The following is a 27,338-nucleotide window of genomic DNA, read 5'->3' as shown; positions in this document are numbered from 1 at the left end:
AAAGCTCGGGTTCCAGCGGGTTTCTCGTTCTCATTTCAGTTTTTTGTTTTTTGCGCACCCCCTAAGATGTTTTAGAGGCTTCAAAACTTTTTCTAAGCTTCCTCCAAGGATTCGTTGTGAAAGCTTCTAAGAATTTTCCGAAGCCGTGCGAGAACCATTTAAGGAATTATTGAGGATACTCGCGGAGTTTTTCAGAATTTTCTAAGGAGATTCTAAGAGCTTTGAATATTTTTTTAAGAATATTTTAGGAGCTTCTAAGAATCTTTCGAGGATTTTTTAAGAATATTTTAGGACCTCTTAAGGATTCTTTATGCGAGAACGCTCTACGACCTCTCGAGAATTTTTCACCCACCTACTTCAACCACAGTTTTTAACATTATTTTTTACAACCCTAAGCGCTTCAGTTTCCGTCCCACGAGTTCGCCACAATTTTATTAATACTCTACAAAAAATGATCTCTCGATTTCCATTTTACAACTCCATTACAATTCCACTGGTTTTGAAACTTCGTCTGCCTCGCAAAAACCTTATCTCCAGTTCACCACGATATTAGCATAAGAGTGTAACTTATAATTCTATCACGATTCCACCCCCCCAGAAAATCCACAGAAATTCCATCGTCCACAATTCTATCTCGATTCCATTGAAATTCCATTCGCCAGACGCGCGTGAATCGCGCAAAATCAATCGAGAGGGATTTACAGATCTCGTTTTCGCGGGGAACCACCGAAAAATCCATCGAATTCGCCGCTCGCGAGCATCGAGCAACGCGAGAAAAGTTGTCGCCCGTGGGACCAGCAAAGATGGATGAAAGTTTCTTTTTTTTTCTCGTCTTTTTTTCCATCTCTCCTCGCGTCGAGGGGATTCGTCGCGAAAACTGGTAAAAGGTAACGAGCCAATTTCCAGGGGACGTTCGACGCCCTTTCGAACGATTTCGAGCGGTCACGAGACCGCGGGACCAATCGCGAGACCAGCAACTTCTCCTCGAAGACCTCTTCGGCCAAGTCGAAGCGGTTGGTCACTTGTTGACCAACTACTCGAACAGAAATTTCACGAAACAGGTAGAAAATGTTTTTAATTAATCTTGTACAGGTTCAGATATCAAAACTTGTGATCGAATCGTACGATTTTTCGTATCTTATTATGCACTTTTTAATACTTGTTTCCTTAGATTATACAATAATTCAGATACGAGAGATATGACTGTGAAATAATCGCTGATAAAAAGAATGTTTTTGCAGATTACTTTGAACAATAAGAAAAGTGGTTCGAAGATTATTCGTTAAATCATTCATCGTTAATTTTGTTTTTATATCGATCTACCAATGAAACTGATATATATTCTTGTAAAATTACAAGTGTATAAAATGCAATTTGCGCAAAGTTGCGTTATCAGAGCTACAAATTTTCTCTGTTTTACATTCCCACATATTTAGCGCGAAAAAACTGCATCTGTCAACAGAGTGGCGAACACGCCGCGAAGTCTGCTTACACGACAGCTCCTTTTTCACCATCGCCGCCTTCGATAACTACGATAATTTGTCAACAAGTGTGTCGATAAGATACCAATGATCAACGCGTCCGCTTTTCGCTATACGAGTGCAAGCGTTCGCCAGTAAACTCTGCTTCTCCAAAAACGAATTGCGCGACCAAGCAATGAATATTTTCCTTATTTTCCTACCACTCCTTGTGTATCATTAAATTTAATTTTCGCGCTCGAATAGCGACTCTCGTTCGCCACGATATTTCACGTGGCAACTCGAGTCTCTGTTTATACTGAATTTCCTTATCTCCAGTTGATAGATGCGAACTATTGGTTCGTGAATAGGTCCCTTGGGCTGTTTATGCTTTCGGTTGGAAAGTGACATTGTGACGCGAAATTGGGATTAAGATAAAATTCGTCTACGACTGTAGTTCTGAATACGACGTGTCTAAGCGTTAGTACAGTTTCGACAGTCGTAGCGAGCACACGTATCGCGAAATTTTCAAGTTTTAATTCGAGTTTAATTTTGAATTGATCACAAATTCATCTATTCATGATTGAATTAATGGTAGAGCAAGTGCAAACAGTGATGACGTATCGAGTGTGAGAAACAGAGGAATTAGAACAATAGACAGTGAATTTGGAAGTAGCAGCGATGACCAACAAGATTTTAGTAATTCAGAATGCCTTGGTAAGTGTTTCGTAAAATATCACGCGAAACGCAACTACAAAAGTTGAACCACACGAAAAAGTCGTCGAGCGCAAAGGGTTAATTATCTCCCGTGCGAAGAAATTGAAGCAAATCCGTGGAATGAGATTACGCGATGTGACGCTTGCACAGATTGCGTTCAAATTCTCCGCCACAAAGTCGGCGAGTATAAAAAGAGAGGTTCTTTTATTTGCACTCTGGAAGAGAGAGAGAGAGAGAGAGAAAGAGAGAGAGTCTTAAATGGTTTTCTTTCTTCTTTTTTTTCTTTCTTGCCCCTTTCGAGAGATCATTTTGTTCCACGGACGGCAAAGAGTAGAAAGTAAATTGCTTGTCCTTCGTGGCGCGCGCGACGAGAGAAATTGGGGCGACGGTTGACGAGCGATTTAGATCCGCGAAAAACGCTGCCAGCGAATAATTATCTGTCACGAACAGTAGTTAAGGTCGCCTGGAGGAAAACTGCTACTGCGACGCGTGACTTCTTGTTTTTTTCCGTTTTTCAGTTCGAGTTTATTAGAAGCAACGTCGCGAGATCGAGCTGAGGATCGGCGTCGAACGGCGTCTCAAAATCGAGAGGAGGATCGACGTGAACGTTTCCAGCCGGAAACTGAATTTTCGTGTGCGAACGCCGAGAAATAACTTCAAGTTAACTGCAACACCCATTTATAATTAACGAGGTATTTTTCCTAGTGAAAAATTCAACGAAGGAAGAGGAAGAATTCGTTACTACACGTTCGAAATTGAAATTAATCATTTGCCTACAAACACATGACTTGAAACATACTCTCATGGGCGCAGATTATCCAAAAATCGACTCTTACAAAAGTTTGCATTTTACATTGCACGTTCGATCAGATTTTCCCAAAAGTCCATAGCACTCATTCGTAACTACACGTTCAAAATCGAAACTATTCATTTTCCTACAAACACACAATTTTAAAGATACTCTCATAGACACAGATTCTCCAAAAATCGACTCTTACAAAAATTTGCATCGCATGTTCGATCAGATTTTCTCAAAAGTGGCACTCATTCGTAACTACACGTTCGAAATTGAAATATTCATTTTCCTACAGACACATGATATTAAAAATACTTTCATGAACGCAAGATTCCCCAAAAATCGACTCTTACAAAAATTTCCATTTTACATTGCACGTTCGATGTGTATTTCCCCAAAAGTCCATAGCACTCGAACAGTAAATGATATCTCAAGCTCGAACAACAACTAATATCCGATACAATTCACTGGCGAACGAGAAAGAAGAAAAGAAATAGCAAAGAAGAAGAAGAAGAAGGTAAAAAGTTAGAAGTCGAACAGACTCGTATGGCATCGCGTGCGAAGTCACGTATTCGCCGTGGAAAACTGGCGAACGAGAAGGGGCCTCGTCTGGTGGCGAACGCTTATTAGACCCGATCCGTGTTAAACGGCTTCCACGAAATATCGACGCCCCCGAAAAACGTTGTTCAGGGGAGGCTGTGGAACGGCGAACCGTGTCACGCTTAAATCCCGTCTGAAAATTACAGTTTGACCTCGATAAGCCACCCCGTTCGCCGCCTCTCATCTTCCGTCTCTCTGTTCTCCTTTTCCTTTCTCTCTGGGGTCGCGTGCCGCGCGAGCTTCGCGATCATTCGCGATACTAATCGACCCACTTGCTGGATCCTTCGCTGGGAATAGGCGGAAGGAGGCTTAACGACTAGCTCTGTGCCACTTGGCTTTTACGATCCGTCGAGCGATCCGCGGACCGATTTCTTTCCCGTTTGACGCTCGCGCGAGGGTGTAGGCGGCCAGCGACGAGAAAAGGTGCGCCCAGTTGTGTCGAGGCTCGCCACCACACATCTGCATCGATCGATGCATCAAGATCGCATTCCTTTTTCAAATTAAGCTACATTGCTTGGAGATAAATCTTAACCCTTTGGATATCTTGCATGCTTTGATCTTTGAAGAAATACGAAAAAATTCTGAGGTAATTATTATGCTCCCTAGTATACAGCGCAGGTGAAGATCGAAATCTTTCCACGATAAAATATACGAATTTCGCCTGGAACTAGCGATGCATAATATAGATGGAGGGTTAATTACTATGTAGTATTAATAAAACTAATTCGTGTTATCGATTGTCAAGCTTTTCTGGGAAACAAATTACTCGAAGTTTCACAGATTTCGTGGAAAGATTTCGAAACGGATTCGTGAGTCACCGAATGATAAACCGATAAAACCCATTTTCGGTTGCTTAGATACGGACTATTTCTGACACGAGACTAAAATATTCAATCGAGCAACTGTGTATATACGGTGACGCGAAAATTGGCTGCTAAAAAATTCTGAACCTATATCGAAGTCGACTCTCGAGTCTCATCTCATTCGACGGTCCTCCATCTTCCTCGTACCACTGTTCCCAGCCTCCGATCCGAACCGTTCAACTGTGAAACAACTCCTCTTGGTAGCAGTTCGCGCGATGGAAACGTTTCCCCTTATCGCGTGCGAGATCTCGCGAGTGGAGAGCCGGGAACTTCCCAGAGGATCGCTCGCGAGCGTCCCACCGCCGCGTGGCGAACTTCACCGGAAGTCCGCGGGGCCGCGCTCGCTCCAGATTCCTCGAGCGCGCGGTGGAAGTCGTCGCGATAAGAAAATTGCACGCCGACGAATCCAAGCCCCTTAATGGCCCTTCGAATTAATCGAGTCGCTCGACTTTGAATCGTTCCAATTTTTGTAAATCGAGACCAATTTGCCGATGGAAATCTGCGATTTGCACGACTTGGAATTATACGGTTAAATCGTCCTCGTTTGATTAACTCGTTTGAGCGACTCGAAACTGCTTTACGTTAACGCGAACATTACATTACTTCATTGAAATTGAATTTTAAGCGTGAAGTTAGGTTTTCTTTTTTTTTAAGTTCGCGACGAGTGATTTGAAATACGGTTCGAATTGGTAGTTCAAGTTGGTTAACTTGAAACGAAGTTAAATCGATATTTGGCGGTTGGAAAATATTCTCCAGTTTTTCTTGCTTTTTTTATTCTTTGCAGTTTCGTCTCGTGCCTTCCGATTGGACTTTCACATGCACGCTGCAGGTGGTTAATTAATTCCTCCGCGTTCGGTGCAGCCGCGTGACTCGTGGGACGTCGATTGGGCGACTGTTGTCCGTCGTTTAAGAGCGCGCCTTATATGGCCACGTAGCTCGAAGGAATCTTAAATCAACCGACTATATCCGACGAAATGGCACCGACGACCATTTCTCATAACGTTCTCAACACGTGTTTCCCTTCGACGAGAAATGACCAATCAATTTTCCCCAGTAACTCTTTCGAAACTGCACCAACTAACAACTGTATCGTAGAAAATCCTATTTTGGGATCAAACTGCACAATTCCATACTTAAACGAATCACATAAGATTTCTCTTCTCGTCTAAATTAATTTTGCACGATACTAGGGTATATTTTTCTATTGTGTTCTAAATTTTCCCCAGTAACTCTTTCGCAACCGCACCAACTAACAATTGTATCATAGAAAATCCCCTTTTGGGATCAAACTGTACAATTCCATACTTAAACTAGTATCACACGAGATTTATCTTCTCGTCCAAATTAATTTTGCACGATATTGGGGTACATTTTTCAGCTGTGTTTTAATTGAGTTTTTGTGTACACAAATGTTTTTATCGACGATTGTTCTAATGTGCAGAGATCCTTCAGGCGGAATGCAGATAAAGGAGCATAGTTTCGCGATAGTCCGCGATAGTTGTGTGTCCACCTACGTGGTATTATCCGGCGCGAAAGTACGTTGCTCCAACCTGACCTAAGCATGCTCGAACGAGCCGTCGTAAAAGGCCATTGACGTCCGTCGTTTAATATTCGCCGCGGTGAATCGGTGCCGTTGCAACGTTAAACGAGTCGGGCTATGGCACGCTAACGCCATTCATCAGGCAAGGTCACGTGAACCCCCGCGATTGATTCAGAACGAACCGACCGCATTTTTTCTACTACGTGAAACTTTTTAATTGAACCAAAAAATATCGAAATTTACTAAAAACCAGAACCTAAATTAATTTGAAAGATTCCATTAGAAAAAAGTATTCTTTTGCAAATAGAAAAATTATTGAAAATTCTCCTATTTCTGTTCTATGCTTGTCTACTCACAAACGCAGATCTGTACAAATTTAAAAGATTCTTTTGTAAATAGAAAAATTATTGGAAACTTTCTTTATTTCCGTTCCACACTTTTCCACTCAAACGTTGCAGATCTGTACAAATTTAAAAGATTCCTTTGCAAATAGCAAAATTATTGAAAACTTTCTTTATTTCCGTTCCACGCTTTTCGACTCGCGAACGCAGCAGATCTATGCAAACAAATTTGTCCAAAGTAGTTCGCGTATCTTCAACTAAATAGAGACAATGGAAGCGCGCGAGCGTAAACGATTTAAATCACGATTTCACTGGGTTTAAACAAACGATCGAGGAAGAGATGGGAAAGGATCCTTCTCGTTTGGAAATTGGAATGCAAATCGTCGGAGGAACGAGAGAGGCACCGTGGAATTGCCCACCCTTCGCGTTACGTCAACGATCCCGGTACACAGCCAGGATCTACCGAATTTTGAATGGAGTTACGCATCAATGGAGGTTACTACGTCTCCGCTTCTAATGTATTCCATTCTAAATTCCGCAGCGACGTTCCATTGTCGTCTTACACCTCGCGCAACCCCCGAAACTCTGTGATTCAAGCTCAAACTCGAACATCGACCGACGCTGCAAACAAACGGCGGCGAAATTCACGATGGCCTCTCATTTAAAAAGCTGGAAGAACGTTAGCGATTTTTAGGCTGCTCGATGGAATGGAACGATGGCTCGACGGTTGGTATTTGATCAACTTCGAAATCGACTAGCTGGCTTGAATTCTTTCTCGAAAAAATTCGAGCAACAACTTGCAAATTGAATTCCATCGTCTCTGCCAGAGGATCGTACGCTTTCTTCGCGCGAAATAAATCTTCCGAAAATAGACAAAGGTGGTAAGAACGATCGTGATGGTAACGCGAAAGAGTTGCACGAAAGGTTTTTCAGAATTCAGTTATTGTTCCGTATGAGAGAACGCGAAGCTCGAGGGGACCGTTAAATGATGTATATACAGCTGTTTCTGTAGTTCCTGGATGGCTGCGAGTTGTTTGAAACGATAATGCCTATGAGTAAAGCATCTGTGATTTAGAGGCTGATTCATGGAAACTCAAAGCCTCGCAACAATAGATTATCCTCTGGCAAAAGCTGAACTGTTAGATAATGAGGCCGGAAGAGGACAAACAATAATTCCGCGTTGTCCCCTTCTGAATTGGTAGCACGCGTCTTCCATTAATAAACTGCAAATTATCTACCGGTCAAAGTTAAACCTGACGTAATCACCTGATACCATAGACAGTCTAGATATTATAATATCTTTCGAGTATAATCGTGCAAAAAATATTTATTATGATATTAGGAAGGAATGTACGTTCGTTTGAAAGTAATAAAAAAAATTATCAAATATCCCAGCAGTTATCGAATCGCTCAGCGAAATTGGGTAATTAAATTCTCAAGAGATCAGCGAAGCGGAAAAGGAAAAACAGGAAAAAATCGATTAGATTTAATTATGAAAGTGGAAATAATTACCGAGGCAACCCTGACGACTTAGCATTAGAATTAATTACCGTCCCCGGTGGAAAGTTTGCGATTAATCTAAAGGTTCCTCGTGCTTGATTAACTTCCAGCTACGGGCTAATAACGTGTCCAATTTATTCAATGGCGATGTATTAAGCCGCGCAATTAAATGACGCTCCGTTAGATAGATTATAAACAGAGCCCGCGATAAATTTATTCGGCACAAAAGGCGAACAATTGAAACGCGCAAACCCCGGGCGTAATTTGGGAAATTTAACGCAGCCAGGGGTACGTTTTCATAAATCTTATTACGGGATAAAGTTGCGATCGAATGAATCTTTACACCTATTTGCATACCTCTTCGAAATGCAACGTTACCAGTACCGTAAATATCGACTGTATCGATCTACAAATCGCGATGCAATCCCAACATTTTCCCAAGCATCGTGCGTAAATATTAATCGTTTCTCCATTTCTCTGTTCCTACGAATCTCAATGTTCTCCAGGCGCAAGAAACAATTTGTTAGACTTTCGAAACAGGGGATGAAAAAAGAAGAAAACTGATGGATGTACAGAGTTTACACAGAAGATCGGTATGGTATATGATACGATGCCAGGGGGCAACGACTCCACAAAGAAACGAAAATAAAAAATTAACCAGTTTAATTCAAAATTCGCGTTCAACGATCGCGAACGGAGTGGGAGAAAAAAGAGTAACGGGAAACGAATAAATTGGCAAATGACTGTACGGTTCGACACACCGGCCGTCATAGAGAGAAAAAAAAAAAAAATGATCGCTCGCTATAACCTCGATAGTCAATTTCCACGCAACAATGCGAGGCAAACAAAGAAATGAAATGTGAAAATTATATCAACAACATTACCGCGGCTGTATTCGCTACCTCCATGCAACAGAGGGAAGAGAAACGTATAAATAGAAAAAAAAAGGAAAAAAAAAACAGCCACCGGATATTGTCCTCTCGGAACGATTTAATTTGCAATGAAAAAGAATTCTTGATACAGTGGACAAGCTTTATTGTCCGCGAGTCTGTTATCGAAACGATTGGCAGTAGATTTAGGTAATTGGAAGTCAGGCAGTAGAATCAGTTAACGAAGCGCTCAGTGAAACTTCGTTTCAATAAATGGACTTCCACTTTACCGCGGTATTCAATATTGAATGTTTATATAGCACTAAATATTTCACTTAGTATGCAACGTTACGCGCGAAACAAATAGTAACGTTATTTCACTTAGCCAGGGACGCCATAGTTGCGCGCGTGTAAAATTGAACATTAAATACGTAGCTAATATTCTGTTACGTTGTATTATGCAAAAATTCGTTTACGCAAACGTGTTCGTCTTCCTGGAAGAATTGCATAGAATAACAGAGACGGCAGTGCGCGCGGGCGGGGCGAATAAAAATGCGTAGCTCATTCGAATGATTCGACAACTAATTCAACATTACCAAAGGAAAACAGACGTCGCAGGCATAGTTGGCAGTCCATGCAACGTAATCGCAGAACTTAATACGCGGTCGAAAACGAGTCTGGTGGCGCGAGATTGCAGCAACCGGAGTAGCGCCGTGATTTCTTTTTTTTCCATCGGGACGGTTGCGCAACGAGCAATACGATACGAATATTTATAAGCTGTAAATAGTTCCAGCCTTAATACGCAGACGTAACTTACAGGATATAACCACGACAATTCCCCCCCATAATCGACCAGATATTAAAACAGAAACGTTTTTCCTCAGCCACTCGTAAACAACATCCTCGAATCCAATTTCTTCTCAACCCCGACATCCCCCATTTTCGACCAGAGAGCTACGAGAGAACGAGTGAGAGACGAAGAGCGCCAAAAAAAGCAAGAAGAAAAAGAAAAAACACATTCCAGCCACCCAACGCCATCGAGGGGTGTGCGCGCGGTTCATCAGACCAGTCCTCAACGGCCACTACAATATCCCTTAGGGAGCGCCAGCCAAGGGTAGGTGTACCGTTGTGCAAACGTCGCCATGTGGCTTTCGCAGACCCTAACGAGTGCCATCCCCCTCGCAGGAACAGTCTGGAGGCAAAACCCATCGGCTGTTACCCGACAGGCGTGAGTCACGAATATATCGCAGATCGGAACCGAAGGAATCGGGTCATTGTGTCCCCCAGGCGGTGGGCTTTCAGCAGATTCTTAGAGGCCGTTTTGCAGGGACCGCGCCTCGAATACCGATGCGGCGGGACAATACCCGGGACAAAGACAATAGACGCTGGCCACGGGCTTTCCGGGCTTCTCACAGTCACGTCTCGACCGCAGAATCCTCCACAATATACCCTAATTAGCGCACGTGCTCGATCATCGATGACTGACCAACGTTGGGCCGCTTGGGTCTCGTTGAAAGGGTGCGTCGACGGGGGTGATCGTTGAACGAGTCGAACAAGACGTTACACGAGTGGAGATGAATAGCTTAGGCTTGCTAGAGAAGGCTGCTGAGTTTCTTTGGTGTTATTTGTCGTAATATCTGGAGAGAGATTTTAAATTTGCTGAATTTCTGTTTCGAAAACCGTAATTTAAGCAGAGCAATTGCATTGTATATACCTGTATGCGGGGTTATCGGAATCGCGATTTCAGTTGGCAATGCATTGTTTGTCTCCGCTGCAGTAATGCCCTTTAAGTAATAATACGCGTAACGCTTGGTAAATAGGGGGCGCTATTAATTCCAGCGAATTATGTGCGTAATAAAATGCGTGCGTGTCGGATCCAGGCACGAAAGCGGAGGGGTTGCAAAAGTTTCATTTCGACGACGACTGTGGACCACAAAGGGCATCGGCTGTTTGCACGCGATAATTAACTAAAATAAATTCCATTAATCTCTACCGGAGACGTGTTTTCGTTTCGTCGTAAATCAACGCGCGCTTCGCCATCAATTTTTTCCATTGACACAACGTTCATTTCGTCCTCGAGTCTAGTCACCATCATTCGTACGAGAGAAAAAAAAGAGAAAAAAATCTGATACTTGGCCGATAATAAATTTCGATCGAATGTGTGCACGTGCAGTGCACTCGTGAATTTTTTTGACACTTTTCAGCCGTCGATAAATACTTCATCGAAGGGCATTTTATTTCCATCGTTCGCCAACGCCTCTACGGTCACGCAAATGATAGTTGAAACACTCGTGACGAGAACAGAAAGAGTGTACAGATCAAAAATACTTGTCAGTAGCGAAGTTTCGTGTTACTCGACAAACATCGAACGAAAAAGCTACTCCTTTCGATATTTTTTCTATCTCGCGTTCGAATGATCAAGCCACTCTCACAGTGGCGAATATAAACAACGCCTGTACCGTTCAGACGTAAGGCGTGTGGCATGGAGCAAGAAAAAGCGCGTCAGATAATGTTCGACCGTGTTGTACGAGCATGCACTATATACCAGACGAATTTCTATCCTGTCGTAACACCGGTTATCGAAGCCAGACACTTGGGTTCCCATGATAGAGCCGAGAGAGTTTCGAAATAACAGATTCGCGGCACGCAACGCGTACGGGCGTGTAATTTCCTGCGATTTACGGTATTATGCAATTACATCGACTGAAAAAAATACCTCTCAAGATAGCGTGCCTTCCGCCAAACCGACTCGAGACAAGTCATTAAACGTTAAAGGATCTCTGGTAATGAACGAACGTGTCCTGTCCGCCCCTGACATGCTACGCTGAACCGAGTAAACAAATTCGTGCAATTGGCAATGAAGCGTAAACAATCGGCACTGACTCGCGTCGTGCGAGCCACCGCTTCAGTTTCGTACGTAAACGGAGAGGAGGTACGTGCAAAAATGCGACTGCTAGAGATACGTGGACGCATTCGATGTTTTCGTACGGGAATTCCTCGGCTGGAAAACATTTCGCAGGAACGACCGCTACGAAGGACTGCGTAATGCGTTCGCAGGAATTGTCGAGACGCGCGTTCGATGAATTCGAGGTAGCTTCGCAAGGTGACTGACGACAACACGGCGAGCTGTAGGAAGAGCAGATCGAGCGATCGTCGAGCGAGTGACAGACGTGAGAGAGAGGGTGCAACAGAAAGAAGGGAATCGCGCTCACCTCGGTAGCGGCGTTGCATCCCGCGAGAATGACGGCCGTGCTGATCAGAATCCAGTATATCCTCGGTTGCATCTTTCCTCTGTTGCTCGCCGCTGGGCCCGTTCAAGAGCCCACTCGATGGGTCACCGCGTTCGCTCCTCGAGACCAAACGAAAAAAAATACGCGTACGTCCCAGACAGGAACAACCACCAAAAAAATCCACCGGAGCAACAACGCGACACACACCACACTGATCGATGAACCGCGAGACACTGAGGGCGCGTCGATCGGTCGTGTCCATCGTCGAGCCTCCACCATTTTGGACGGATGCACGCGCCGCCTGAAGACCGCAGCAGAAACTAGTGCCAAGCGATTTTTACACACGTACTTACTGCGCGACCATTTGAATTAGTGGAAATTGTTTTGCGAGCGAACAAAGAGTTCTTTGTGTGTAAAGTTTCTAACTAATTTCATCGTGTATATCTGAACTTTAATTATTCTTGTACATGTTTGCGTAACTTTGGATAGCTTTCGTGTAATCTCGTGTGGTGTTCATCTATTCTGTGTTTCGTGTCGGGGTGTTTGTGTACTTTAACATTAATAGTAGATCAGCTTAATTATATTAGATGGTTAGTAATGAAATTAGTGGAATAAGAAGAATTAAGAACAAAGTGAAATTGGTGAAAGTTGTGTAATGCAAGTGAATTTTATCGTGGAGGAAACAAAGGAATTTGGAAGAACGAGGATGGAGTCGAAGGAGTCAAGGACAAGAAGATGGCACAAAGAGGACGCCATGATGGTGAGTACTTTCTAAGGAATATTAATACTTATTTTTTTCAAAACAAAAGTTTGGTGTATTTCACAGTCACTATTTGTTTAATCATAAAATATGAAAATTTGGTTTACACTAACGTTTTGATTACTCGAATGTACATCTTTAACGTGTGGTGAATTTTGCTACTAATCGATTCGAAATCATTGTACATTGTGAGAAAGACAATCTAAGTAAAACTAAGCTCATAAACATCAACATTATTTTTTATCGCTAGCTGAGATATCGTTTTCGAGGCCCTTCAAAAATCGAAGATTTTCGTTTATAGTACGATTGTAATCTTCAATTTTGTTACGCATCGACGTGACTTCATCTTGCATGCATTTCACTTCCTCTTGCATTTTTTGCTTTACCATATCCAATAACTCCTTATCCTAAGACACAAGAATAAATTTTGTGGTTTTCATTTTTGATTTTATTTTATCGATGTAGTACCTGTTTGTAATAATATTCAGTTTCGAATGCGATATGGTCTGTGGAACTTGTATTTTTACTTGAATCGCTGCTACTTCTTTTGAGATATCTGGAACTGTCGAAAAAGAAGAACAAATTTGTACGACTACACACGTATTGGAAGAAATTTACATAACCGTAATACGCAATCGAAAATATTCACAATAATAAGTGGAATTTCGAAATATCATACTTACCTGCTTGTTTCACAAGCTAAGCTTCGTAAAATATATCGAAACATTATTTTGGATAATTTTTAATCAATTAAAGTATTAATATTACGGGAAAAAGATCGCTTGAGGAATTGAATTGTACAGAAATTTTGCAACTTTCTGTCACGTAAGATAATAAAAACATTTGAATACAAAACGCTATAAAAGTAATCGAGGCAATCGATTTTTATTGATGCAAATTCATAGCTAAGTTGTATAAATAAGTTTACTATTGTATATAAGTATATACAAGAAAATAGTCCACTGTTTTTATTCATTTTATATTGTTCTATATTGTATTTATGTGGGTATATAGATATATATGAGTTTATGTGTATTTTCTTTGTAGTTTAAAAAAAATACAGAGATGATACAGTCTACCATATAATTACTATTAGCAATATATGTAACAATTACACCATTAGAAACAGCAAAATTATGCTTAGAAAGTTTAATAGTATTGTATTAAGCGAGTTATTTTATTCCTTGTTCATATCTGAAATTCTCTGTTTGTGGCGGTTTATAGCTTCTTGATGGCGTTTGATTTGTTCCTCGTGGAAAGCGATTTCATCGTGAAGGTCACGTTTGAGCTTCTGAATTTGTTGTTTTTGCTGAAATATGAAAAAAATTGTTGTCGTCAGATTCATGTGGATAATTATACTTAATACAAAGGAACCAGGAATATATACAACCTTTTGGAAATATAAGTAATATAAAAATTTGCTTAAAGTAACTAACCAGGTTATAAAAGTATTGATCCTCGTGGGCTGCTTCCATTTTTCCAAAAGCACCGCCAGCCTCGCGAATGCTACCACCGCCACCACCTCCTTTACCAACTCCAGAGCCACGTTCGCCTGTCATTCTTACTTGGCTAGAATAAAAGAATATTCAACTTTTAATTGGCAGCTTTTAATGTTTTGCAATGCCAAAGATAAAGTGACGCACAGTGGCAACAATCGAGTATATATATAGTGTCCATTTATAGTATTAATATATTCATATAGAACATTCCAGGTTGAGTCATAAACAATACAATTAGATACTGAACAATAAAACAGAAATATTATTAAGAAATTTTCAAAGATATATTAATGAGAACTTATACTATTATATAAGTTTGGTACATATGTGAAGTATGAGACTTATTAGATCTGATAAAAGTTGTTTATTAAAATTTGTTTCAAAAATTTATCGTAATCAATTAGAGATATAGTTTGTATATCGAGCAGTTAATGGAAAAGATAGAAATATATCAGAATTTAAGGGACGTTACTTTGAATTGTGCTTTGTACAGTGGCTTCATACGCCGGGATCGAATTAAACTACGCAAAATGTGAAATTTATACTGTTTTGCATCAACCGTTCGATGGAAAACACTGTTTTATACCTCAGCGTAGCCATATTCCGCGAAAACAGAGATAGAGCTCGTTGCATTGTTCTGGACGTGAAAATTTCAAAGTGCTTACAGCAAGTACTGACGATCCCAATGGAAAACATACACTATAGATATAAGTAGATTGGTCACGTAGTTACTACAGTTAAAGTTTCGCGAAATGGCCGTTTTGGCGCTAGCTTGGCGGCAATATTAATTTCATTTCTCTAAGGAACCTACAAATACCTGTTTTTTATCACAATATCAAGAATAAAAATTAAAATTTTCAGTATAGGGAATAGAGAATAGATTATCAAAAGTGTTGAGGGTATTTAAAAATAAATAGCAAAAATAGTACCCAATAAATTGAAAGAGACCAAAGGCAAGAAAATTTGTTTCCAGTTTTTACTATTCCATTAATACTTGTTAATATTGAAAAAAAAGTTACTTTAAGAATATATCCAAATTTTGTCATATTTTGTACCATAACGTACTCTATATTCGAACATCAAATTCAAGGTTCTGTTCCCAACATTCAATGACAAAGTAAGCACAAAGCAACCTGTAATACTCAGCAGCCTGGCTCTCAATCAGCTGTCTCTTGATCTCCGAGGTCTTTAGCTCGTTGATCGCAGTTTGTTTCTGCAACTCTGCCCGTTCCAACTCGATGTTCAGCATCCTCAGCTTCAGCTCATGCTCCCTCTGAGCCACTTCGAACATCCACATAGCCCTTTGAACAGACTCTTCCTGCTCGCTGGTGATCTTATCGTTCCTTTCCCTTATACTGGACAACGGTACACCCTCTTCTATTCAGAAACAGACGAAACTCCATCGTACTAATACCACAAAGCCTTCCAATACTTTCGACCATCCTCCTGAATTCTACTTAGGATTATTATTTATAAATTCCAATTTTACCATTGCTGGATGCCGCGTTGATAGCGTTGGTTCGTTGCTCAGCCAGATTTATCGGCTCATCCTCGAATATTCGTGGTCGTTTTCTTTGCGAAACGTCCAGTTCCTTCTTGAAAAGTTCGCCTTGACTCCCTTCTTCCTCTGTGTTGTACTCGTCGCTGTCCGCCTCGAGTTTAATTTCGCTGACAGTGGTCACTTCCGGCGCGGAGGTCGTCAGCTTGTCCAGGATCGTCTGCAAGCTCGACGAGCTCTCTGGACTTTCTTGGCCGTTCTCGTCTGAACGATCATCGCCGTCACCGTCGTTTTTCCGCGCCTTCTCCATTAATCTCCACACCTCGATGGAGAGGTTCGAGGGACGACACTTGGTCGCCTCTTCCGGGCCCAGAGTTTTCACCTAATTCGTATCGCAACCTGCGTTATTTGTTATCGTAACGAAACATTAATAGTGCAGGCTTTTTTATGAATTCTTCGAAACTATCGATCCTTTATTCAATAAAAAACCACACGAACTTCTATCTTTAATGTCTGCTAAATTTTTCTTAAATCGATCTGCAAACTTTCGAGTCTGCTTTAAACTATCCGTAAAACTCTCTGCCATGAGAACGTACAAATGTGATCGTATAAGCTGTAACACTAAACTTACATTTTCGAAAGTGAAATAATTAATTTTCCAATACGAATCGCTAATTATCGATAGTCAGCAATGAAACGATCGAGTATCGACCGTCGATACTTCGCCACGCCTATCCATCTGAAATCTAAAACGAAGTCTGTGCCCTGAAAACGATTGAAACATGACGATCGATTAACCTTCTCAGCGAAAGTGTACATCTCCATTCTCGCCTGCGCCTTCATCCGTCGCCATTGCTCCCTTATCCTAGTGATATCCCTGTCGGTGGAGAATCTGCCGCGGAATGCGCAGTAGATCTGCTGCCAGGCTAGGGTTTTCATGGCGGACGCCGCAGCGTCGATCTTTTTGTTCTCGATCGCGTTCACGTGCGCCTTGATCAACGAGAACAGCGCGTTCTTCTCTTCCGGTACCCAATTCTGCGTCCTCTCGCGTTTCTTCAGCAAGACTGTCGCCGAACTCGAGGACATCTTCTCCTCGACTCGTGTCGTTCTGGTATATCTCTCTCGATCGTTGAACAATTTCTAATTGGACGGCTTTAACGAGCGGTTTAGTTAATTTCTATTTAATCCTACCGTCACGGGGCACACGTTTGTCATTTGATCGCGATTAGGTGATGTTTCGCTCGTTTACTTGTTTAAACGCTGATTTAACGTAGTCAGCTGTTTAACCGAAAATACGAGGACGTACTCTGTGATCGGTTAGTTTCCGACACTTTCGACTTCTTCATTGTAGAAATCACTCGTGAATTATGAGAAATTGAAGAGAAGTATTTTACTGATTTTTGTTAGTTCGTACGAGAATATCTCGATGATCATTTCGAATAGCGATTTTAATGAATTCCAATATTATTGCATTCGAAGTCGCTGCTGAAGTAATTCTACCAAAAAGAAATTAATTCTTTTCAATTCCATCCCATTGCATTTTCAAATTCCATGATTTGTCAACGTTACGTTATTTACCCATTTCACTGGACATCGAGCTTCCGGTTTACTGCAATATTTAAATATTCAATGGACTAAACAAACAGCCAATACAATGGTCCCGTATGAATAGCTTTATTCAGCGCGAAATTATTAAACAAGAAAAGAAATTTGCTCTCGTAAATACAGCAAATGTACCAAGCCATGAATTAAAACATTCCCATAATTCGATCGTCTGTTACGGATTCAAATTAAAACCTGGATCCTCCACCCCTGCACGAAACTTCCGCTTTTCGACGTTCATCCACGGTGAATCGATTTGTTTCGCGTAAGTTTTCCAAAGAACGATCGATTCTTGCACCCTCGAGCGTACGACACGTTCCTCGAGTTCGCGGCGGCACGCGTCGCGGGTCGTTCAGTTAAACTCGAACTAAGGGACGACTAAACGTCGGCCATTTTGGCACGGTACTAGCTAGGCGCTCGATATTAACAAATCCTCGATTCCCAGCCAGGTTGAAAGGAACGGCGGCAACGAGCGCGACTGAGAGGGCCAGGACGAGGGGTCTGGAAAGGGTAGGGAAGGGAAACGGGGGTGAAATGGAGGAGGACAGAGATAGACAGAGGGAGAAAGGGACGCTCGAGGTTCCGCGCAACGCAAACATTGTTCTGTTTCATTTCGCAATCCGTCGTGGAATCATATTGCGCCGATTCCAATATTTCCATCGTTTTATTGCGATTGCGGGCGCCCCACCCGCAGATCCTCGTCTGTACCCCGCGCTCCCTTTTATTTATCGCCCTTCGATCCGCAGATCGTAAAAATATAGATCTCTGAAACTGTAAACAAGATTAATGGCAATAAAAGTTTATACGAGCGACTATAGATTAATTAATATTTTAATTCTGAGACTCGAATCCTAAAGAAATATATAATCGTCCACTAATTTCTGACTGCCAATTGCAATTATTTAAAATGTTCAAAATGTTTTTTGAATAGCGAAAAATTGTACAGTGTGTCTAAAAAATGGTAAACAAGATTAATGGCAATAAAAGTTTATACGATCTACTGCAGATCAATTAATTTTTTCATTCTGAGACTCGAATCCTAAAGAGATATATAATCGTCCACTAATTTCTGACTGCCAATTGCAATTATTTGAAATGTTGAAAATGTTCTCTGAATAGCGAAAAATCGTACAGTGTGTCCAACCACCCAGTGCACACCATAGGAAGCCGCTTTTAGCAGGTCAGGCAGCCAGCAATCCGCAACGGAATGCGTTAAAGCGTTCTAACGCGTCGTAATGCTTCCACGTTCATCCTCGTTTCGAGCGGTGCATCCGTCGTCACGCAGTTCTGTTGTGTAACAACCTCTCGCCGCGTATAAGGCAAATAGTCGCCTCTTCCTCCGCGAAACCGCCCGCGACAGTGTCGTATAGTCGTGATCAACCGGTTATCACCGTCTAGTCAAAGTTGGCTCTGGTACGGATCCTCATCAGTCAGGTGGAACCTGCGTAACTGGGAGCGACGTGCGGCTCAAACTCGATCCTGCGTCCCCTCAGACCCGTCAAGGAGGATCCAGACTCTGAGTGAATCTTTGCAAGTGTTTCGTAACATAGTTAAGTAAACGCTATCGTTTTCGATCGTCGAGTAAGTGTCTCCTGTGCGTAGATACGTTACATAATGGATTTCGATCATGTCTTTTGGGGAATTTATGTAGAGGAATTAGTTTAGAATTGATTGATATTGAAATTTAGAAGAATTGTTCAGTTATAGGTCTCTGAGATAGAGGAGTCTACTCGTTATTGTTTGTAATATAAATTTCAAGTTGATGAGAAAGACAGTGAGACGTTGAACGTAGATGGAATTTGGACAGTGGTGTCCATCTTTTGACGAATTTGTAATGAAAGTAATGAAAGAATATTAATTGTGTAGATCGTCACGGAAAATCCATCAGAACGCAAAGTTGGAGCTGTTTGTAGAATTTTTGATAACTCTCATTGATGGGTTTATCTATTCGTTATAGCGATTCATTGGGATGATCGTCGATACTGCTAGAGTAAGTAACGAGTTAGGTTGGTCTTAGCTTGCGCTCATTAATCACTGTGCTCTTTCAAGAATTTCGAACACAAGAAATCTCAAAAAAATGATTATAATTTTGTCAGATACCCTCACGACACTATCACTTTTCAAAGAAGGTAATCGACAATTCTCTTTTTCTTCATTCTGAGTGTTTGCGGTTTGCCACACGAATTTAGGTTACACGTATAACGTTACAGATCCATGCAATTTCTCGCAGGACAACTCGACATATTAGTTTGTCACACGATCATCTGCATAAATACTAAAAAATAAGAAGCATTACCACTATTATTATATACCACTATATTAGATGAAATCATTTTTAAAAAATTAGATTTCAAATCTGACGATATATATTTATATGTACACGTAAGTCTAATTACGCAATGATACATATACATATATAAATAGTATCGTTACGACGCGTGAACCAATATGGCGACATACAAGTCGAACCTGTATTTTATATAATCGTGACTGACTGACCTACAGACGCACGAATGAGACGGCCATAAGTGCAAGGGCTTCGATTGACATTGCTACGAAGATTCTTTGAATTACAAGAACTCGCAGAAATATCGTGCAATAATTTTTAAATTCCTTCTTCCTCATTTTTTATTCACGATTCACGAGCGAAATTGGTCATTTCGCACACGCTAATGGCGTACGCGTTCGAAACACGACAATCGCATTGGGAATTCAGGGGACATTACATCGATTCCGTTTCTGCACCTGCTCGTTCGTTTTTTTTTTATAATTTTTCCACCGTTTTTAAAGCAGCTCCCTAGCTAATATTAAAAGGGGATGATTTATTGTCTTAGCTGGAGTTTTTATTCTAATAGTTCGAACCTACAAAGTTAAACGTGTAATTGACAAACGGGAGAGACAAATAGGTGCAGTTGTAGCAGAACGTGTCGCAATATTGACTGAAATATACTGTGGATCTGTTAAAGATTGTATTTTCACTGGCGCAAATTTTTCTCTGCGAATGAAAAATGAAAAATTCACAAACATCCAGCGGAGCACGGCTTTTCGAAGCGTACATATGTAACAATTTTTAACCAAGCGAATTGGGAAGTTTTAATGAAAAAACGAGCACGGTGATAAAGAGCGCGTTTAAATCTAGAAATGTTCTAGCAGAGATTCCGCAGAAGAGTAGCGTTTTAGCATTAAAAAAAAAAGAAAACAGCAAAGATAAAAAAAGAAAGAGGAAAACGAAGAAACAAGTAACTCTTGGTCTAGAGGATGGAACAAACTTTTCCAGATGAAACAGAGCGTGCAATATCCAACGCTAGAGGCGAGCATGGCAAAGGATTTATGTCTGACTTGGAGGAACATTTGCTACACGCTCGAGAAAAAAACCAATGGCGGTAGTCTTCGAGCGATTTTCGGTCTGCAACGCACGGAATTCGTTCAACTACTGAACGAAGGTACATTCTCGATCGCGGATAAATAAAGAAACATCGATTCTCGATGCGATTATTTTATACAGAAAATTAATTATTTCTATATTTAATTGTAGTCAGTGGTGTAGTGCGTTCTGGAATGTTGATGGCAATTATGGGACCGAGGTAACAGTCGATAACTCCTGTTCAACCCTGGAATACTTCATTTATATCTCATAGATTCTACGTTTCTACATCCACGCGTTTAACACCCCCTCTGTTCGCATAACAATAAAATTATGCCAAGCTTCTTCGACCTTAAAAAAAAAAAGAACACTCACTCGAACGATCATACGGACGAGCAGATACTAAAAAGTGTACCGCGTAAAAATACGAGTTTACCGTGCTCTAAATTCAAAATTGACGATGTAAAGTTAAGGAGCACTAAAACTACAATTGGCAAGTAACCATCGAAGGAGTGCTCGTAAGATTTACCCCCTCGCGCGTCCCGCGTTTCGCTTTTGCTCGCAAGGGCGAGGATGTTCCGTTTAACGGGCTTGGATTAAGATTTTAACGTTCGTCTCTGCCCTTTTTATCCTTGGACCAGGGAGGAACAGTTCGCTGATGCGTTTAATATTACGGTCTGCAGAGGGTGGTGGAAAAATGGAGGGAGGCGGTGGCGTAGATAAAATTGGATGCTCTGAGAGCGCGGCTCGTGAAAATTACGAGTGCTTAGTATTCCGGGGTTAATTGTTCTCAGCACGAAACGGGGGGGTTTGAGGAGCGGTTTCGCCTTTACTGAAAAGAACTTCTCGCTTTCGCAGCGGTGCCGGGAAAACTACGTTGCTGGCGACGATCAGCCGTCGTGTGAAAGGTTCGTAAGTTCCTTCTTTCCGTTTCTCCTCACGCTTCGCGGGAATTTTCATCCCTGATGGAATATCAGAGTAGCGGCCTCAAGCAGAGTTCGTAAAATGGAATTGAATTATTCTTTAAAACTGTATAAACTGTATAAACTGTGAAAAATCGTAAGAGTTCTCCTGGTTTCCCGTACGCGTAGATTCTCATTCGAAATGTTAAAATAATTTTTCGAAGAAATTCGAGAGAATTGTCGTTGAAAATTTGGAGAATAGATTTTCTTATAGAAGTTTCCTTCCATTTCGTTTTTTGCAAATATTTATGTCCCTCCATAGATTTGTTTAAGTATATTACAGTAGTTCTGAGAAAAATTCGTATTCTCTTGTACTCGCAAGTAGATTCGATTCGAATATTCTATAAATTTTTGATACAGTTCGATTCAGATACTATCGCTTGTTGCACGCGTGAAATTCTCGCGATTTTACAATCGAAAACGGATAGATTTTTGACAAGCGTATTTCCGATCGATAGGCAAAGCGACAGGTGACGTCCTGTTAAATGGGAAGCCTATCGATACCGGTCAGATGATAAGGATATCTGCGTTCGCTCCACAAACGGACCTGGCAGTCGAATCGTTAACAGTCCAAGAGCACATGGAGTTCATGGTTGGTCCAGGCAGGATGCTCTATTACTCTAACGATATCCTGAACATTTCATTAAAAAACTCCGCTACTTTTGAAATAGAGTACAAAAATTGTCTACAATATCATTACATTTACATCAAATGAAAAATATATAACTGGTATGACAAACATGTTCATAGACTTTCAAGTAATCAGCAAAAAGTGATTCTATCATCGCAACACTCATAAAAAATTCATTATTAATTTCCATAAGCAATCTTGTTCCCAACTTCCCTTCAGAGACGCTTCGCCACCGTTCATTCGATTACTAATAATCGCGTAATTAATTTAACGTTGAAACGAATTCAGTTTTGAGGCATATTTAATCTCGTTGACTTTTTCTGTCCCACTAAGGCTTGCATGAAAATGGACAGAAGGCTGAGAGTCTACACCAAACGACAACGCATACTGGCACTGCTGGAGGAGTTTGGGCTGGCGAAATGCGTCGGCACCAAACTGTCCACCCTTTCCGGTGGCGAGAGGAAACGCGTCACTCTGGCTGTTCAGGTAAGTGTTCCACGCAATTTCTGACAAGTTTTTATTCTAAAATGAACGTCAAGCGGATTTTTGCGAAGTTAACAATCGAAATGGAAAAAATGGAAAGTTTACTTTCAATTAAGTCAGAAATAGATATGTAGGATTTATCTATTGAGCACGACTCTGAAGTACAGAAGCTGTTGGTTTCATTGGAAGATTAATGATCGTTCGATGTTGAATCTTCGTCAGTGTTTAGTATACGATATTATTGATTAATCAGCGTATCTCCATTAATCAATCATCGACAGATCTACCGAATATAGTTTCCCCGTTGGTGACTATGTTCTCTCATAATGGAGGGTAATGACTGGCAGCGGGTAAATAAAGTGATTTGTGGGACATTATCGGTGAATAGAGATTACCCGTGATCAAATTTGGGGCTTCCATATTGAATGACTTAAACAAAGCTTGAGAGCCTCGATATCAATGATTCAATGATACACTAACGAAGATACACCGTATAGCGAAATAGACGTATCTCTCTAGAACATTATTAACTAAAATTTTGGACATTTAACACATTATACGTTAAAAAACGTAGTATTAAACAATTTTTAAACCGATGATCGAATAATGCAATAAGATTTGTAGAAATATTATAGTATTAGAGGATCGATCATAAATTTAAGGGCTTGAAAGAGAAATTTAAATGACCTATTATGGAAAATGTGCGATAGATTGAATCAGAGGCTGATAATTCTGGCGAATTTTTCAATTAGAGATACACATAGAGCAGGCTATTTTTTCTAGCTGCTCACAGAGCCAAGCATTCTCTTTTGCGATGAGCCAACCACAGGGTTGGACAGTTACGGCGCCATGACGGTGGCGAGGACGCTAAAGGACGTCGCGACCAGCGGAAGAATAGTCGTTTGCTCGCTGCATCAGCCCGCTTCCGGTTTGCTGGACATCTTCCACGAGATCCTCTTGCTCTCTGGCGGTAGAGTCGCCTTCCAAGGCTCCTCCGCAAAGGCCACGGAATTTTTCAATAGGTTCGAAGCGTTCTCTGCTCTCCTTGTCCCAATTCAACCCTTTATTTCAATTTGAAAATTATTTTAGCAGAAATAGAACAGCATAGAGTAGGTCTTCGTTGCGTAGTATTTACTCTTTAAGCTTGAATCTCCTTATTCTGATTTCCAATTGAAAAATAGCGATAATTAAAAGTTTGCGCGTAGCCATTTTGGTATAAGTTCCTTGTAAAACCTCGTACCTGTGGCAAGCATCGTGACGCTTTTGAAGTATCTTAAATTTAAAAAGAGGGTTCACTAGATTAAGAAAGATTAATTTCCAGCTTGGACCTCCATTGTCCGCCAACGTTTAACAGCGCCGAGTTCTACGTCTCTCAGCTGTCTATCGTTCGTGGCAAAGAGGCAGAGACCTATTACAAGGTACTTAACTAAAAAATAAGAGAAGAGAGGGAATTCCATCGAAAATGTTTCTAAAGAACGCTGGAATTAAATAAGGGCCAGGTTAATGCGATGCAGAATGATCCAATAAAAATGTACATCATTGCGTACGTAGGTGAAATGGATCTGCGACCAGTATAAAAAGTCGAATTACGGTCAGAGAGTGTCGAAACTGATCGAATCCTCTTGTGCCACGACGTCCAGCGCGGACGAGCTCCCGCTGATATTCTCAGAGGTCTCCTCACCCCCGAGGAGCTTTAAAAAGGCTAGAATCGTGACGCAACTCCAATGGCTTATGTGGCGAACGTACATCGACTTCAAAAGGAACGCCATGTCCAATCTTTTGCGATTCTTCACGTACCTGGTGAGACGTCCACCGTGTCGCACCCTCTGACGTACTCGTCGCGCTCCTTTTCACCCTTTGCACGCGGAATTTGTTCAAAAGCGGCTCAGATTGCCGACTGAAGCTGGTTCTTCGAATGCAAAGGGTTGAACTTGTGTTTGCTTTACCTCAGAGGCCTCCAACCCGCGACACGCGTACCTTGTTTTGATAAAAAATATTGACTCTGCACACTTTAGACTTGTGCAATAATTTTTAAGCGATGATGCGTGCAATGGACGAATAGCAAATATTTTATAATTTAGAAAAATTCGTTGTCAAGTGGTACGCAAGTTTTAAAGGGTTGGGGGTGGCTCTCCTCGCTGTGTCCGCTCCTCTGCTTTGCGCTTAACTCTTTGGCTTCCATGGTTTTAACGTTCATTAGACGGGACAAAGTAGAACAATTAGTTCAGTAACTGCGTTTATGTCTTAATATATCTACGATCATTTGTTGTGACTAAAATTAACAGATGTGAGGTTCATAGGGTTGAATAATTATCCCAGAGCGTCGAGTCACTTTCAATTTCCGTTCGTTTGCCCTGCGGCCTCTCAAATCGTGCATTCGACGCGAGAAATTTAAGGGTGGAAAGTTAAGGAACAAGATGGGTTCGAATGGAAACTTTATTTGTGTTTGAGGGTCTAAAGTTTCGAAACTTGCCTCGAGAAGGTAGAGCTGAACCTTCTTGCTACCGTTAGCGCGCGCTGGCAACTTCGATGATACTCCCGTTGCTTCTTTACAGTCCTCCTGAGTGGCTTCCCAGCTTTCATTAACCTGAATTCTCGCGCGTGCCGAACTTCCCTCCCAATTTCGATGCTTGTAACATTTGTAGTCTGATTTAAAGTTCGTAGGGCTGCTGATATCGTCGCCGTACGTGAACATCACCGGACAAACGATGAATCAAAGCGGTATACAGAACATGCAGGGCCTCCTGTACCTGGTGGTCGTCGAGACCGTGTTCACGTTTAATTACTCCGTTTTCTACACGTTCCCGCGAGAACTACCCCTTCTGCTGCGCGACATCGCCAGCGGACTTTATGGTCCGGCGGTATATTACGTCAGCAAGGCTATCGTTTTGGTGAGATCCCTTTGACAGAACCCCGTAGACACGGACGATGAATCCTCGAAGGATCGTTCGACCCTCGTAGACGTTCATAAAAATAATCATTTTCTCAATTTAATTAGAAATATAATTACAAGCTTACGTAAAGTTTGAGGGTATTCGAGTTTGTTAAATTTAAAATAAGCGATTGGATCGGAGGAGCAATTAGAAATTCAATTAATTAGAGGTACGAAGACAGAGGTGTTAATTTAATTGTTAGAATTGTACCATCCCTTATGTACTTTCGCGACGCGACGTTCTACTCGTCGAATCGCCGGTAGATTAAATTGCCAATCTCGTTGCACGGACACCGTGGAACCCGTCGGAAATTTTCAGATACCCGGGGCAATAATACAGCCATTGATGTGCTCGGCTTTCGTATTCACAATCACGGGACTGAAGGGTGGATTATTGGGATTCGTGTACTTTACGCTGCCAATAATAGCCTGCGCCATTTCAGCCTCCGCTCTCGGTGAGAATCTCATTTCTGATCGCCAGTCAAAAAGTTAGATATCGATACAAAAACAATCTCTCGTATCGTCATCTGACCTCGCGACATTATGCCAGCGTTAAAACTGCATTATCTTCTATCATTCGCGCGTAGAGTATTAAATTGTTTTCACACCGACAATTAACGTTAAAATTGAAAAGCTGCAAATTATTGAAGAAAGAATGACAGATTTCAAAGCTACTCGGGTCCATGAATTTCGACACGCTCTAATCAGATCGTCAGCGATTAATTTTAATTAACCACGTGGGTAATGGAATTTTCCAAACAGGTCTCTTCATGTCAGCCTCGTTCAAATCGGTGGAGACCGCGTCTCTGTTTTCCGTGCCAGTGGACTTCCTTGGCCTGATGTTCTGCGGGATTTACATGCACCTCGGGTGAGCCGAACGACACGCAATTACGCGTGTAATTTAAGATCTGCCCGCGTATCGTTTACCTAGTTAGCCTCGATTCAGTTCCACCTCGCTGTCGTATGAAATCGATGAACAGGATCGCGCGCCAGCCGTTGCACGCGATGCGTCAACCTTCGAGTAGGTTCTAGCAAGCGTTGGGGGATGAAAATATGTTGGGAATTTTTTTTTGGCAATTTTTCAGACACCTGGCGCCAGGTATCGCGTGGATGAAATACTTGTCGCAGTTCTATTACGGCTTGGAGGCGGTCTCTTTGACGCAGTGGCTTCTGATCGATCACATAAGTACGTCGTCTCACCCTCTCGATCGTTTAGAAAATTGTTGAAAATTCACAAGCAGAATTTTAGTTCCTTTTTTTTTATTTACGACCGTTAGAGAGATTGAAATGTTTTCAATTAGAGAATCTTTAGATGCTCTTAAGAGGGAGGATTTGCGAGAGGGTTGAAATAGGGGATTAAGAAATGTTCTTTACTCAGCAATTTCTACATGTGAATTTTTCATGCCTTAAGACTGTTCACCGGATCCGGAAGAGCCGTGCATTTCCACCGGCCTGGGAGTGCTCGAGAAATATGGCTACTTACCAAATCACTACACCATGGACATAATCGGTCTTCTGGTAATTTTCTTGGTCAGCCATTTGGCGGCTTTCCTGGTAATCAGGCACAGAAGTCGAAAGGAGCCTGTCTACTAGCTAATTACAATTTTTGCAATTTATTTGAAGCACACAATATCGCCCAACGATCTCAATTTCAAATAATATTCTATCCTGCACTAAATATAGATAATTGGTCG

At 41.5% G+C, this 27,338-nt stretch overlaps 5 protein-coding genes across 9 annotated transcripts in view; 1 reads left to right on the top strand and 4 right to left on the bottom strand.

Moving 5' to 3' along the window:
* Sdc (Syndecan) overlaps positions 1-12,155 on the bottom strand; it is a 114,694-nt gene extending 102,539 nt beyond the window's left edge. Inside the window, exon 1 of the mRNA XM_076903101.1 lies at positions 11,896-12,155. Coding sequence (XP_076759216.1) covers positions 11,896-11,967 — 72 coding nt within the window. The 5' untranslated portion in view covers positions 11,968-12,155. The remainder of the gene's footprint in view (positions 1-11,895) is intronic.
* A 425-nt stretch (positions 12,156-12,580) lies between these two features.
* Positions 12,581-27,257, top strand: Bw (brown). 5 transcript variants are annotated; one of them, XM_076903195.1, is made up of 15 exons: positions 18,839-18,853; positions 19,230-19,262; positions 20,550-20,715; positions 20,808-20,856; positions 21,495-21,544; positions 22,057-22,190; positions 22,563-22,715; positions 23,496-23,734; positions 24,034-24,130; positions 24,264-24,512; positions 25,358-25,603; positions 25,964-26,099; positions 26,407-26,512; positions 26,730-26,830; positions 27,056-27,257. In XM_076903195.1, the coding sequence occupies exons 2-15, from the start codon at positions 19,242-19,244 to the stop codon at positions 27,235-27,237; spliced, it is 1,929 nt and encodes a 642-aa protein (XP_076759310.1). In that variant the 5' UTR covers positions 18,839-18,853; positions 19,230-19,241; the 3' UTR covers positions 27,238-27,257. The 5 variants fall into 5 exon arrangements, with proteins under 5 accessions (XP_076759309.1, XP_076759308.1, XP_076759311.1 ...); XM_076903194.1 differs by lacking the exons at positions 18,839-18,853; positions 19,230-19,262 and adding an exon at positions 12,581-12,673 and having other exon boundaries at positions 25,370-25,603; XM_076903193.1 differs by lacking the exons at positions 18,839-18,853; positions 19,230-19,262 and adding an exon at positions 12,581-12,673.
* On the bottom strand, positions 12,872-13,540 carry LOC143428389 (uncharacterized). The gene is made up of 3 exons (XM_076903205.1): positions 13,357-13,540; positions 13,142-13,235; positions 12,872-13,080 (listed from the first exon to the last, which is right to left on the bottom strand). The coding sequence occupies exons 1-3, from the start codon at positions 13,398-13,400 to the stop codon at positions 12,907-12,909; spliced, it is 312 nt and encodes a 103-aa protein (XP_076759320.1). The 5' UTR covers positions 13,401-13,540; the 3' UTR covers positions 12,872-12,906.
* Positions 13,639-14,915, bottom strand: LOC143428388 (uncharacterized). Its single transcript, XM_076903204.1, has 3 exons — positions 14,759-14,915; positions 14,110-14,242; positions 13,639-13,982 (listed from the first exon to the last, which is right to left on the bottom strand). Exons 1-3 carry the CDS (start codon positions 14,866-14,868, stop codon positions 13,851-13,853), a joined length of 375 nt encoding a protein of 124 aa, XP_076759319.1. The 5' UTR covers positions 14,869-14,915; the 3' UTR covers positions 13,639-13,850.
* Positions 15,239-16,804, bottom strand: LOC143428635 (uncharacterized). Its single transcript, XM_076903667.1, has 3 exons — positions 16,469-16,804; positions 15,662-16,052; positions 15,239-15,549 (listed from the first exon to the last, which is right to left on the bottom strand). Exons 1-3 carry the CDS (start codon positions 16,754-16,756, stop codon positions 15,239-15,241), a joined length of 990 nt encoding a protein of 329 aa, XP_076759782.1. The 5' UTR covers positions 16,757-16,804.
* Positions 27,258-27,338: the final 81 nt, after the last annotated feature.

The sequence above is a fragment of the Xylocopa sonorina genome, chromosome 10, assembly GCF_050948175.1.
Source record: "Xylocopa sonorina isolate GNS202 chromosome 10, iyXylSono1_principal, whole genome shotgun sequence".
Lineage (NCBI taxonomy): Eukaryota > Metazoa > Arthropoda > Insecta > Hymenoptera > Apidae > Xylocopa > Xylocopa sonorina.
Note: the sequence above shows the minus strand (reverse complement) of the source record. Positions and strands in the feature narration are given on the sequence as shown.